This window comes from Squalius cephalus (genome assembly GCF_949319135.1).
Source record: "Squalius cephalus genome assembly, chromosome: 4".
NCBI classification, from domain to species: domain Eukaryota; kingdom Metazoa; phylum Chordata; class Actinopteri; order Cypriniformes; family Leuciscidae; genus Squalius; species Squalius cephalus.
Window position 1 is genome coordinate 50,081,923 of NC_137125.1, and position 13,686 is coordinate 50,095,608.

At 40.3% G+C, this 13,686-nt stretch overlaps 1 protein-coding gene across 2 annotated transcripts in view; it reads right to left on the reverse strand.

Moving 5' to 3' along the window:
• wnt5b (wingless-type MMTV integration site family, member 5b) overlaps positions 1-13,686 on the reverse strand; it is a 75,574-nt gene that overhangs the window by 59,732 nt on the left and 2,156 nt on the right. Inside the window, exon 1 of one of the 2 annotated variants that reach the window (XM_079868414.1) lies at positions 5,406-6,083. The exons of the other annotated variant lie outside the window; for it this stretch is intronic. Coding sequence (XP_079724540.1) covers positions 5,406-5,573 — 168 coding nt within the window. The 5' untranslated portion in view covers positions 5,574-6,083. Of the gene's footprint in view, positions 1-5,405; positions 6,084-13,686 lie in introns of those variants that run through there. 2 annotated transcript variants of the gene reach the window in all.

Sequence of the window (13,686 nt, forward strand, 5' to 3'; positions counted from 1 at the left end):
AGATTGATGATCGTCTCTCGCAGCGGCAACAGCATCTGGTAAATGCCCACACGCAGAGAACAACCCCCTTCACAGGATACTAATGGAACGGCCCAAATTGGTGTTTGGGCCCAAACCAAGAACACGAGTGTTGTCTGTAGCCATGCAGAACTAGAGAGCAGACAGCTGGGCACAGATACTGATTGATCACAGTGGTGCGTACAGGAATGTTGAGTGTGGAGAGGTAAATGGGAAAAGGGAAGAGAGAGTCTGGAGGGCTGCATGGCACTGAAGGACAGACATGGGCCATGACGGACACTGGAAATGCTGAAGCGTTGCATTTTTCTGACTGCCTCTCAAACGCCCAGCTACAAGTACATGGGAGAGAGAGAGAGCGCACAAACACAGTCTATAGCACTACAGGAGTTTATCAGCATCAGCACTCATGCATTATACATGCTTTTTACAGAAAACATGTGACGCATGCTTGCTGCCACAAATCCCCATGGTAAACATAACTGCTCTACCAAATAATCATTGCAACTAAAAAAAAAAGAAAAAGAAGAGACCTAATATTTCCCAAATCCTTTCAAATCTCTCATCCCTGGATTCTCTCCCCAATGTTTCTGAGATGCTTTGAATCCTCTTTGGCCGTTCCTGAGCTTGGCTAAAATCCCCTTCGATGGCCACTTACATAATTTAAATTCCCAGAGCTATCGGTTTTAATTTTGTCATTCCTGCATTCAATTTCTATCTTCATTTTCTGAATCAGTACCTCATAGGAGTGAACAGCTATGTAAGGGGAAATATTAAGTTTAATCCGTTTATTTTGTGAGAACGACTGTCTGACTGTGCTGTTTAATTATATTAAATAGTTTAAATATTAGTTTAAATTATATTATATGACAAAAAAAGTGATGACAGACCAATATGCATTTACATTCACAATACCAATAATTTGCTAAAAGAATAAATAATTAAATAAATAATTTGTCTACACTACATACTCTTTTAGCAAAAAAGAAAAAAAAACATGGCAATTAAAATAATTTAAAAAATATTATTTTTTACAAATATTATATTAATTACAAATATTATTTATGGTAAATGTTTTAAATGTAAATTATAAATATATTAAAAAATATAAATTAAATTAGATTTATATATATCAATGACCAGTGAATGACAAGTTTGATTAAACCATCAATGTATGAGGAACAAATATTATAAATATTTTAAATATGAGGGAAGAACAAAAATGCTAAACTTAGTTAGGCGGGTATTTCTCTTACAAAATTATTTGGCAAAAAAAAAAAAAAAAAATTGCATAGAAAAACAAAAAGCTCAGAGGAAATAGCATAGACTAACTACATCATTACCAGTTATTAATATTTAGTTGGTTCTCTCTTGTTTTTGCATGTGTTCATGATTTCTTTGTATGACTGCCTGACCTAATATAGGCCCCTCTCTCTCTCTCTCTATATATATATACACACATAGTCAATTATACTATATGAAATTCAGCGGAATGCCCTGTTCTAATGCCAACCTTGGATTCTCTGCCTCGAGTTATCTTCATCTGCTGTCAGGACAACTTGGGTTGGTTTAAAGAGAAGACTCTCTCTGTCCTCCTTGAGGTGTGACCCCCTCGGCCCCGCAGTGTGCTCTCAGGGCTGATTAGTGGCCCTCAGAGGCTCTGCTGGGAGCCCTGTCTGCCTGCCCACTGTCAGTCTAATTGCAGCGAGTGTAGCCGGATCCCTGGGGAGCACTGGTGTGAAATCCAGATATGATATGTACTATTAACTAAACTGCAAAAATCCCCATGCACACATGCTGCCTGAGCTCTCCATGCATCATCCAGCCCGCGCCACAGACACAATCTGCCTCTCTAACACGCTATAAATTACAGCAATGAAAGTGAGGAAGGAAGGAAGAGAAATTCAGGAGAGTGACAGACCGATATATTGGCAATGGGGGAAACCATACCTGCTTTTCTGATTAACAGATTTCCATTTAATTTATGTCATTTGTTAAATGCAAGCAATATATATATAAAAAAAAAGTTGTGCTGTACTGAATATCACCTGACCTTAAAGGGACAGTTCACCCAAAACTGAAAATTCTGTCATCATTCCAACACCACACCCTCAAGTTGTTCCAAACCTGTATGAGTTTAAGTTTCTTTGAACACAAAAGAAGATATTTCTAAAGAATGTTGGTAATCAAACAGCCATTGACTTCAATTGTATTGGGGGAAAAATACTATGGAAGTCAATGGCTACAGTCAACTGTCTGCTTACCAGCATTCTTCAAAAATATCTTATTTTGTGTTCAACAGAAGAAAGAAACTCATACAGGTTTGGAACAACTTGAGGGGGAGTAAATGATGACAGAATTTTCATTTTAAATGTCTCATTCAGTTTTATAATTGTGTCTTCATGTCTTGCTGTCTCTCTCACTCCAACCCTCTTTCTGCACAAAATCAGAGAAGATTTCAAGATAACTCTCTCACTGCATTCCTTCTGTGCCTGCTTTCCCTCTGTTTCCTTCGCGGGCAGATCTTTGCCTCTGAATCTGTCTTCCCCAAATCTTCCCCTATATGTTTTCTCTAAAGGAGAGAGCGCCCTCTGTCTGCAGCCGCAGGAACGACTCTTCAGCACGAGCCATTGTCTTCATACCAGAACATCTGCCAGCAGGAGATCATTTTATAAACTCTGAGGACAGGAAAGACGATGACAAAGGAATTAATCTTGCTCAAGGTATCTGTCTTGACAGTACCAGCAATCAGAAACAATTCAAGGCCCTCCGTTCTGAGAGATCCCCAAATCAATTCCCTTGACAGTGAGTTATCACCTTGATGCGTGAAACGCTCTGGCAGCAGCATCTCTATCCTCCCGATGCAGAATGGGCTGATAGTGGAAGAGATGATGGTGATAACTGAAGGAGGACAAATGTTTAGGGGGAAAATTGAACAAAACCAGACGCAAAGCAAACAACTGCTCTCAGCTTTGCTGAAAAACAACTGAAACTAGCCAAATGTTTGGTGGTCTTATATGGTTCTAGGCCGGTCTAGCCAGTTTCCCAGTCTGGATAAGTTGGATTTTAGATGGTTGGTCAGCTGGTTTCCCAGTCTGGCGAGCTTACAAGTGCCCAAACCCCCTCTAAAACCAGCAGGACAGACTTGTCAAACCAGCATGGGAGACCATATAGGGAAACCAGCAGTCTGGGAGACCATGTAACCACTGTAGGCTGGTTTAAGATGCTTTTTCAGATATTAGCACAGGAAATCACAGTTTAACCTTTAAATCTGTAAACCCTTGAAAAGAAAACATTCATAGACACCAAACAACACAACCAGGCTACATGTGTTCTGAACTCCATCAAAACAAAACATATTAAAAAAAAAAATGTCAGGCACCAACAATACATTGGATTTTATTTAAAGCAGAAGAAGTTAACACACAGAATGTGTAGGAATGATAAATCTGAAGGATTTACGCTGTGCTATGCAGAGGCAGACGCCTCTCTGGGTGTTAAAGCCCTTCACGCTTCGGATCAATAAAAGAGCTTACACTTCCTCCACTCATTTCCATCGTCCCTCCATCCTTCACGTAAACAATGATACAGAGAGTGATCTGTGCAAAGATCTATGGGACAAGGTGACAAAGAGGAAAACCCCTTAGATCAATACTGCTTTTCATCTTCTTAATAATTTCATCTTTTGCCTGACATCTTGGCTCGAGCAAAGAGACAGAAAAAAAGAGCGAGTTGTGTTACACGCATTCACTCAGTGCGGTTTCTCATGCATTCCAGCTCTCAGAAATCAATTCTCTGTTCATTTTCCCACAGGCGGAGGAGCAGTGACACTAAGCTGCCATAGAGGGGCGATATTTCCCACCAGATATGACTTGTGTCCATCTTCCTCTCTATCCCTCCCTCTAACGCCATCATTCACTCCTCTTTTCACTCTTGAACAGTGAAAAGTTGCAGTTTCCACACAAACACACACATGCAGACACAAACTGCAATGTCACATAAACAATGGCAAATGCACTAACACACACAAACTCCAACTTTCTCTCCCTCTCTCTCACACACAAATATTCACTGCAATCACGGTTCTGACAATCACAAGGCTATAACTGGCATGCACTGCACAAAACTGTCTCTCTCTCTCTCTCTAACACACACACATGCTGCTCCACCATCTCACAGCTGAAGAAGAGGACCTCAGGGCATAGAGCTTCACCAAAAGCTGTCACGCTGGCAGAAAGGCCTGCAGGGCACTCGCACTCTCTGCGCTCCCACAGGCTTCACCCTCACATCACGGCTCTGCCCATCTATCTGTCTGCCTACACCGACTGTCTTTCAAAACTGCTAACCATCCGTCTGTCTGTACCATCGTCCAATCTGTGCAGTTCTCCCCCTGTCCCATCACTGTCTGAATCCATCGCTAATGAAACTCACTGTCCACTCCAAATCATCAGTAAAATTTGGTCATTTTGAGATTATTGGCTTTGGTTGATAACTGTGCCCTACTGACAGCCTTGACAATGAATAATGGACATTTTCTGTTATTAATGTTGCATGAATTGTGTGTATGACATCTTGGCTTGACACACACATTACAGTTTTTTTTTATTCAGCAAAATTAAATTAAATTAAATTAATCAAAGTTGACAGTAAAGGTGTTTATGTTTTAAAAAAGTTATTCCCAATAAATGTTGTTCATGTGAAGTTTCCATTCATCAAATAATCCTGAAAAATAATGTATCCCTGTTTTCAAAAAAATATTAAGCACCAAAACTGTTTTCAACATTGAAAATAATAAGAAATGTTTCTTGAGCAGCAAATCAGCATATCAGAATAATTTCTGAAGGATCATGTGACACTGAAGACTGGAGTAATGATGCTGAACCATCACAGGAATACATTAATATGTAGTAAACAGAAACCAGTTTTAAACTCTAATATTTTTATCACAATATTACTGTATTCCCAAATGTTATATAAATAAATCCAAAAATGAGATAAATAATTTTTAAAAGAAAAGTTATGTAAATAGAAAGGAGAACTTTTCTTTTAAAAATTTATATTTTTAGAATTATATATATAATTATCTATACAATTATAATAATATAGACAAAACATGCAAATTCATATATGTATATATTTCATACTAAATAATAATACTATTAAATAATATATGACAATTCCAAATATTTTAAATAGAATATATTAAACATCTTACAATGCATTATATCTGTCATCAGCCAAAAGTCATATCGGTCATTTATAATAATTATTCCTCCTGATTTACAGACTGCAAATCAATTTCATCATCTATCTAACCATCTGTATGTTTGCCATGTAATAACAATGACACTACTGGAATGCAGAACACCACCGAGGGAACCTTAACTCACAGTTAACATGCTCGGATACACACGCAGAGGCACAACGCAGCACCTGTTGAGCCTCCTGTCCAGCGTCTGCTTTAAACGTCGTCTCGAGGCCTCTGCACGCTCTAAATGGCTCTTTAAAAGAGCCTCCGTGGATGTGGAGGACCACACCAGCAGTCCAACGAGTCCCATTCACCGGGGCCGTGTTTGGGTTGGCCGGCTGAAAGAGGCGTGATTTACAATAGATCAACACAGCCGTCCGGCCCGGGACACACAGAGCGGGCCCCTGCTGTGTCATTTGGGGTCAAACGGTAAAGATGTGCCTCGCTAGCGTTAGAGATGAGCCACGACACCCGGCTCTTTGTCCAGGGGTGTTGCTGCTTGGTTGTTTGTTTTGCTGGTGTAAAGACCACATACTCTTTGGTATCACGGGTTTGGAGGAGTTCATGGTCCGCTGAGCAGCATCTTTGATCTGCTTGGCTCCCTGACAAACATTCCCTGCCCCGCTAATCCTCATTAATGGCAGGGTTAGAATCCATCTTTTCATCATCCGAGCAAAAGAGTGGAGAGGAGAGGTGGTAAGAGCTGAGAGAAAGTGATGATGCAAAATGCCAAATTGCTCCCAAATGCTGCTCACCGAATTAATGGAAGCCCAGATTCTGTTCGTCCATTTGAACGTCGGAGTCGGCGTGTTTCTGTAAACTAGCACACAATGAGGTGAAATCAGTCGTGAAATGCGCCTGAGGCAAAGGTTTTAGGCTTTAGAAAGAGAAAGGGAGATATTAGGGGTGTTGTTAGAAAGCGAAAAAAAGTAAAATTTTTAAAAAGGAACAAAAAAGAAAGATGCTTTGAAGAAGGAATGAGAGAGAGGAAAACAACACATCAGCACGTTATAGTTATAGACTAAAAGGGAAATTGACAGAAGGCGCATTTGGGGTCCCCCCCCCCCATCCCCACAAAACCTGAACTTCCCAAGTGTGTGAATCTGGCTGTGAACACGTGAGGGGATTCTAATAAAAGCCATAATGTTGTGGCAGTGGAGTGGGAAACCTCAATGGATTCAACAAAAGACCTGCTGCTGTTTCGAATCCCTCCAGACATCCTGATGCCCCCACAGAGCGCACCACGACTCCACAGAACCAAGCACTCGCAGGTCTCCTTTCACTTTAGAAAGGCCATTCAGGGTCTGGTTCTGAATTTTAGCAAACAAAACCACAAGTTCTATTGCATGTTTAGTCTGAGACACCCATTTCATTCACCCTTTATTTACACTTGGAATAGCAACAATGAGAAACAGAGTTCGCATTTACATCACATTTAAATGACTAGAAATAAAGTAAAAATACCCCTGCAATTTTAGGCTTTAAAACCACCACTAAACGCTTCACAGTTGAAAGTAAAATCTGTCCAACCCAGAGTTTCTATCGTTAACTTAAACTATAAAACTAAAAACCATTTATGGTAAAAGTACTAAAATTACAAACAAACTGACTAAAACATTAACTACATTATTAATTATAGCTTTAATTAAATGATAGTAATTATACCAAAATGACACTGGCCCAAACCTGGTGAAAAACGCAAATTCAATCCCTTAAATTCAAAGTAGCGTTCCTATCTTCAACAAGCCGCATGTTTTGAGGTAGCATTCACACTAAGTAGTGATGAGTGCTTTAGTAAACATCACTAATAAGAAAATGGTGCACTACTCTTAACATCTGTAATGCCTCAGACTGTATAAAATGCAGGCAAATTTGGAACAATACCAGCACATTGTGTTTCAGTGTTACTAGGTCACAGCGCTAGATTAGGTGAACTCCCACCATTTGCCCCCAAAAATCTTGTTTAAGAGAAACCCTTTTTTAACCCAAACACCCCATTTCCCCCTCTCTCGCTGTCAGCCCTCTTCCCAGGACTCCCCAGACCCTCACCCTATCACGCTGGTAAATGACTCCATTGAAGTCCTGTTTGCTCAAGTGGGCCCGGCCAATTATCTCCCAGCTTTCAGAGCTCTTAATGACACCAATTAAGGCTGCTGTGAGGGCCGGGGCAGCGAGGTCAGTCTCTCGTCTAGCGAGTGTATGTGTGTGAAGCTAAACTGTGGGGAAATTGTGTTTCAATTGGTGCAAGAACAAGAAAACATGTGAGAGGAGAAAATGAGAGTGTTTTAGAGAAAGCGTGGCCATATGTGAGAGAGTGTGTGTGTGTAGGCTCAAGCAGGATTTACACAGCTATTATACCAGTCTATTACCGGCGCTCTGCTAGTGCCCTCGCAATCTCCTTAGCTCACTCCTTAAACCCTATTCCTCACTCAATGTGTTCAAATGTGCAGAGCAGAACCGCCCGCTCTCACCTAAATCCCCCGGCAGCGCTTTAGTGCTGCCCCTGTCAGGCCCTCCGATTGCAACACATCGCTACAGAAAAAAAGACAAATGCATAATGCATAATAATAGTCATTTGCTCTACAGCAACATTCATGAATGCACATAGACCTGAATCTCTCCAACAGTATTCACAGAAACAATCGGTTATGATGAAATGCAGCCTGAAGTCATAGTGCAAGGAGAAGGACTTTTTGGTTTAGATCTACAATAAACACTACAGGCAGAACATGATCAGTTGTGTGCAACAGCAAACCACATTTTTCTATATCTGATTTGTTCTAGTTTCCACTAAATCCCAGGAAAAGAATGAGTTAAGTGTAAAAAGAGTGACTTACACAATGCGTTAATGAGGTAAAGCTCGTTGAAACCCTGCCAATGCAAACTGTGCATTACAGATCTCATGGCAATACTTAAATGGAAATCTTTCCATTTGTGAGCTAGCATGAAAGCAAAACTAGTATAGACAGGTAGACAGATTGATCATTCCATGGTTAGAAGACCAGCATGTTGTCGATGCTGATCTCCAGCATGGTATCTTAGTGTGCTGGTATCATCATTGCCAGTTTCCGAACTAGCAGTACAGCACCAGGGGAAGGTCAAAAGAGTTCAGCTTGCATATGGACATCTTTAGGCACTGCATTGTATCGCTCAATTTTTCCAGTGTCTTGAAGCATAAGCATGCAAAAAATGGCATGTCTTAGAATTGGTTAAATATTTTAAAATAATTATTAATTATTATTAAACCATTATAACCATGATCCATTCTGTTGTGTTCTGTCAAGTTAAGTTTAAAGACGACCTATTATGCCAGGCAACTGGGCAACTCCGGCCTTCAAGATCTACTTTCCTGCAGAGTCAACCCTAAACAAACACACCTGAACAAGCTAATCAAGGACTTAAGCATTACTAGAATCCTGCAGGCAGGTGAGTCTGATCAGAGTTGGAGTTAAACTCTGCAGGAAAGTGGATCTCGAGGGCTAGAGTTGCTCAGCCCTGTAGTCTACAAGAATAGGTTTTCATTTTTGAATGTTAAAAAAAGAAATTTTTCAAATATTTCACATTGTTGCAGCTCCTCTCTTCCCAGTCTGTCAGTAACACTCTGTTTAGTTCCTGTCTCTATGAAGCCCCTCCTTCAGAAAAGTGCAATGTGCTCTGATTGGTCGGCTGGACCAGTATGATGTGATTGGTCAACTGCTTAGACCTCATCCCTTTTTGGGGGGATTACTTGGGCAGGATTTTTCAAATGTGTAATATTGTGACATGTTCGTTCCCGGAAGAAAACTCAAGACTAATGGAGGCGTTTCAGGGAGTTCAGAAACAGTGCACTCTGATTTAGGGAATAACTGCCTTTGAGTGACTGTGCTTTGTGATTTTTCATGCTCAAACAACAACATTATACACTAAAGTTGAAAATGTTAAAAAAAAAGGGGGGGGGGGGGGGGGGGTCATAATAGGTCTCTTTAACATAGTATCATCTAAAATAAATATGAGGACCCATTATAGTTGCTACACTGCAAAAAGTAATTTCCTAACTCGAATTTTTGTCTTGTTTTAAGCTTTAACCTCAAAAACAAGAAAACAAGACTAAGTATCTCATGCAGTTTATCATCTGAAGTAATTATTTCTTGATTTAAGAACGTTTGGATATAAGCGAGACAAATATATTATCCAAAAAAGCCTCTGGTGCACTTCTCTTGTAAATATGTACATGTGAATGCACAAACACACACAAACATTTAAACACGTAGTTCGCTAATATCCAGATTACAGAGGAGACAGTAAACAGTGTGGAGCCAGACTCTGGACCATAGCAAAGCTCAATTAGGGCATAAAACGAGGAGAAAGAGGCAAATCATCCATTCTTGCGCCCTTCAACAAGTTCCAGAAACCCTGCTGCGCTTCAAACCCGTCCTGCTGCCCAGGCCACACTCAAACACTCACCATCAAGACAACCAATTTTGCACATCATTATCTAACAGCGAGGGGGAGAGATTCACATGCATGGCTTTTATCTATTACTACACTTTGAATCTTGAGCAGGAATCCACAGGCCTTAAAGTGGTTAAAAACACACACGCTCACACACATACACGAAACAGCCGTCTATATCTGTAAAATCTATTCTCTCTCATGAAAAACTCTCTAAATAAGCAGAGTCTTTTTGCATAGCTGATTAATGTGCTGGAATATCCCTGAATTCTGCCGACGGGGAATCTTCTCTTCACACCCAGAGGTGAACACACACACTCACAAATTAACAGCTGGCCAGAAGTGTCTCATACAGCTGTGTTTACACTGGGTCGATGCCATGGTGCACTGACAATACATCCTAGTGGGGAGAAACATCATGTATGAATTATTCTACCGGTAACATCCACAGCCACTGTTTCATGGGTGCATCGTGGTTGCGGCAAGATTTCAATGTGCATACAAAGTGGGAAGAAACTTTAAGGCCATATAGATACTCCACACTAGCAAACAAGCATGAATGCAAGCTTTTGTTTTCATGTTTTGTTGTACATGCTTAACGTTACATTGCAGTGGACTCAAGGGGGCGATAGAGTTTCCTTCAAATGTCTGTGACATTAAACTGTGTGTTATTATTCAGGTAGCTAGCTATAAACATGCTTAAGCTAACACTGCTTACGACAGCTTCTTTTGCACTTGATAAATGTCATGCAAAGTCCGCACCAACAATCGTGGCTCTCTAATTTCAGCATTACTCATGATGTGTCTGAGATGCGCGCAGCACTTCTGCTGATCATTGTCTGTGTCTGGACAGTACGTCAATACGCATGTGTGTGTGTGTGTGAGCGATAGATGCTGACGCACGTCAAAATACACGGTACAGGTGATGAAGGTAAACACACAGACAGACAAGCCCGTTCACACTCAGACATGATGTCGATACGCTGTGCCCTTCAACGGGAGAAAGGCAGGAGGCCAAAACGTGAGCGTTTCACAGCCTGGATGTCTCTAATCGATGAACGCAGCCTGCTGTTCTCAAGGCGGTGTTGAAATAGTGGCATGTTTTTAAGAGTGCACACCTGGTGTTGGGGCTTCTTGTGAGCATCTGAACAAATAACACTGGCTCTGACATGATTACAAGCTAGAAAACATCTCCAGCCAGAAGCCCATAATCTCTGGCGAAAAATAAGTGCAGTGCAGTGCAGAACTGTTATATAGTTGCTCAGCAAGTCAAGATTTTAGTTTACGCTGCATTATAAGTCTGGGATAGCTGGGAAAATGATGATCCCATAACCTCATATTCACATGACGTCTGACCTATAGTCAGGCCCATGAAGAGTCTGCATGAACTTTGCAGAATTGGCATTTTACACGCCCCATGTGTAGTTGTTTATTAAATGTTTTGGCTAATTTATGATTTTAGCTATGCATGAGATGAGAATGCGTTTCTATCTTCTCAATTCAACACATTTGACAATATTTATATATATATATCAAATAAATGTCAAATTATTTCAGGGTTTTACGCACAGGCTTTACGCAATTTTTATCCAAAAAAAAAAAAAAGACTAGCTCCGCCACTGCGTTTGATCTCTCATGTGGATGAAAGGGTCATACGCACACATCAACACTATAGACACACCAGGCTCGAGTCAGACAGTAGGCACTTCTACACGTTTATCAGTCCTTAAATCAGTCAAAGAAAAGCTTACATGATAGAGTCAGAGGCCAGCACAAGTGCTTGTGAGCAGGGGGTGGTAATATTTGCACTTAAAAGAAAGAGGCCTAACCTCTCAATGGACTGCAGGGCCTGCTGGGGAGTATTGTCACACTTTTGAGAGGTATCTGGTTCATGGTGATCAGGAACAACAAAGAACAACTTCACAGATCACGTTTGATTCCTAGTACATGATGTTAGATTGCATGAAGGTTTGTGTGTATGCATTTTCCTGAAAGCGAGAGAAAGAAAGGTAAGTGATAGGAGAAAGAGAAAAACAGACAGAGAGCCAAAGAGTGTGTGTGCTGCGGATGATGGGGGATGTGTGTGTGTGTGTGTGTGAAGCGCGTGCTCAGGCAAGAGAGGCAGGTTGGCTTGTGCAGGTGGGCTGTTGACGGTTTTATCTCTCTGAATCAGCTTTTGAGAGGTTTCCCAGAGCTTTGGCCACAGAAACACGACTGGTGTCTGCAGCTTCTCATTCCACCCCAGAACTCAAACATTTCATTAAATGAATCAATGTCTTAATCAACCCAGCCCCCGTCACATTCCAAATACCACAGAAAAACAGATAGACACATATAAAGGAGAAAAGGGGAAAACCCTTGAGGAATGAGGCTAAAAACATCTGAAAGCTAAACAGCAAGCTCTTGATCAGATATCCGACCCTTTTCCCTTCAAAAACGAGGCTTTAGGCTGTGTGATCAAAGAAAACAGCCGCAAACTCTTTTAAAACTAATTCAGAAAAGGAAAACCTCAACAAACGCACTTCCATACACATCCTCAGATGTTTACCACACCGTGGATAACACATTTTCAGATTCATGCTGATTTAAATCACCACATCGCTGCAGAACAAATGGGAATAATCAAATATAAGACGGGTGCCCGTCTGCTCTTACACGGACCGTCCTGCTCAAAAAGAAGGAGCATTAAAAGGAATGCTAGTCTCGAAACGACAAATTAAAGTACAGGACTCCGTGGACCCTCTTAACCTCAGAGAGCGGTCAGCTAGAGGAAAGAAGTGCATGTGTAAGAATGACCGTTTTTTAAGTATCGATAAGGACTTGCATACAGCACATCTGGCCAATACGTTTAACACAAGGCCGGCATATCAATTAAACCTGCACAAATACAGTCTCTGGCAGGGAGAAAAGTTAAAACACAAATACATGAAATATATAGGGGAACGAAACCCGCAGCCAGCGTTTATACACACAACAGGAGATATTACTTCCCACTGTCTGTTCTTCAGTTGGAGCTGATAAAAGAGAGCCTCAGAGTACATCTAAATCTTCACGTGTTTGGTTAAACGACACCTGTTTATATTTTTGCGGTTAGAAACTATTTTGGCCCAGCAGACAAGAATCTTCTTATCATTCCAGAGGCACTGAAAAGGTAGCTTTACATTACACAAACACAAACTGTGGAGAGAGCAACACAAGAAATATCCATAATAATCAAACAAAACAGAAGCACGCACCATTTTGCATAATGTTTGTTAACCCTTCAAAACATCTCAGAAAAGGAACGGATTTCTATTTTCCAACACATTAAGACTTAAATAATATTTCACAGTTTGGAATCCATGACAATCTCCCAGGATATAAAAACTCATTTAGGGTTAAAAATGTCAAGTATTGTAGTAAAAGCAATTTTTATGGAGAATTACTTTAGCAAAAAAAAAAAGAAGTTAATTACGTCTGTTTTGTTACAGATAGTTATTGCTTGATAATCTTCAAACAATGTGAATATACACAGGCCTAACAATTATACAATATATTAATATATTTTCAATCATAGTCTTAAAGACGTTTCACACAATAGGCTACTTTGTGATATATTTCTTTAAGAGATAGTTCACCCCAAAATTAAAAATCTGTCATCATTTACTCACTGTGAAGTTTTTCCAAACCTGTATGAATTTATTTATTCTGCTGAACACAAAAGAAGATATTTTGAAGAATGTTGGTATAACCAAATAGTTGATGGGCCCCTTTGACTTCCATAGAAAAAAAAAATACCACGGAAGTCAATGGGGCCCACATTCTTCAAAATATCTTCTTTTGTGTTCAACAGAAGACACACACTCATACAGGTTAGGAACAACTTGAGGGTGAGTAAATGAAATGATGACAGAATTTACATTTTTGGGTGAACTATACTTTTAAGTGTAAATATATAATAACACGATAAATAATGATTTCGTCGCTATCCAGTATTGATCTTAACGGCTCGA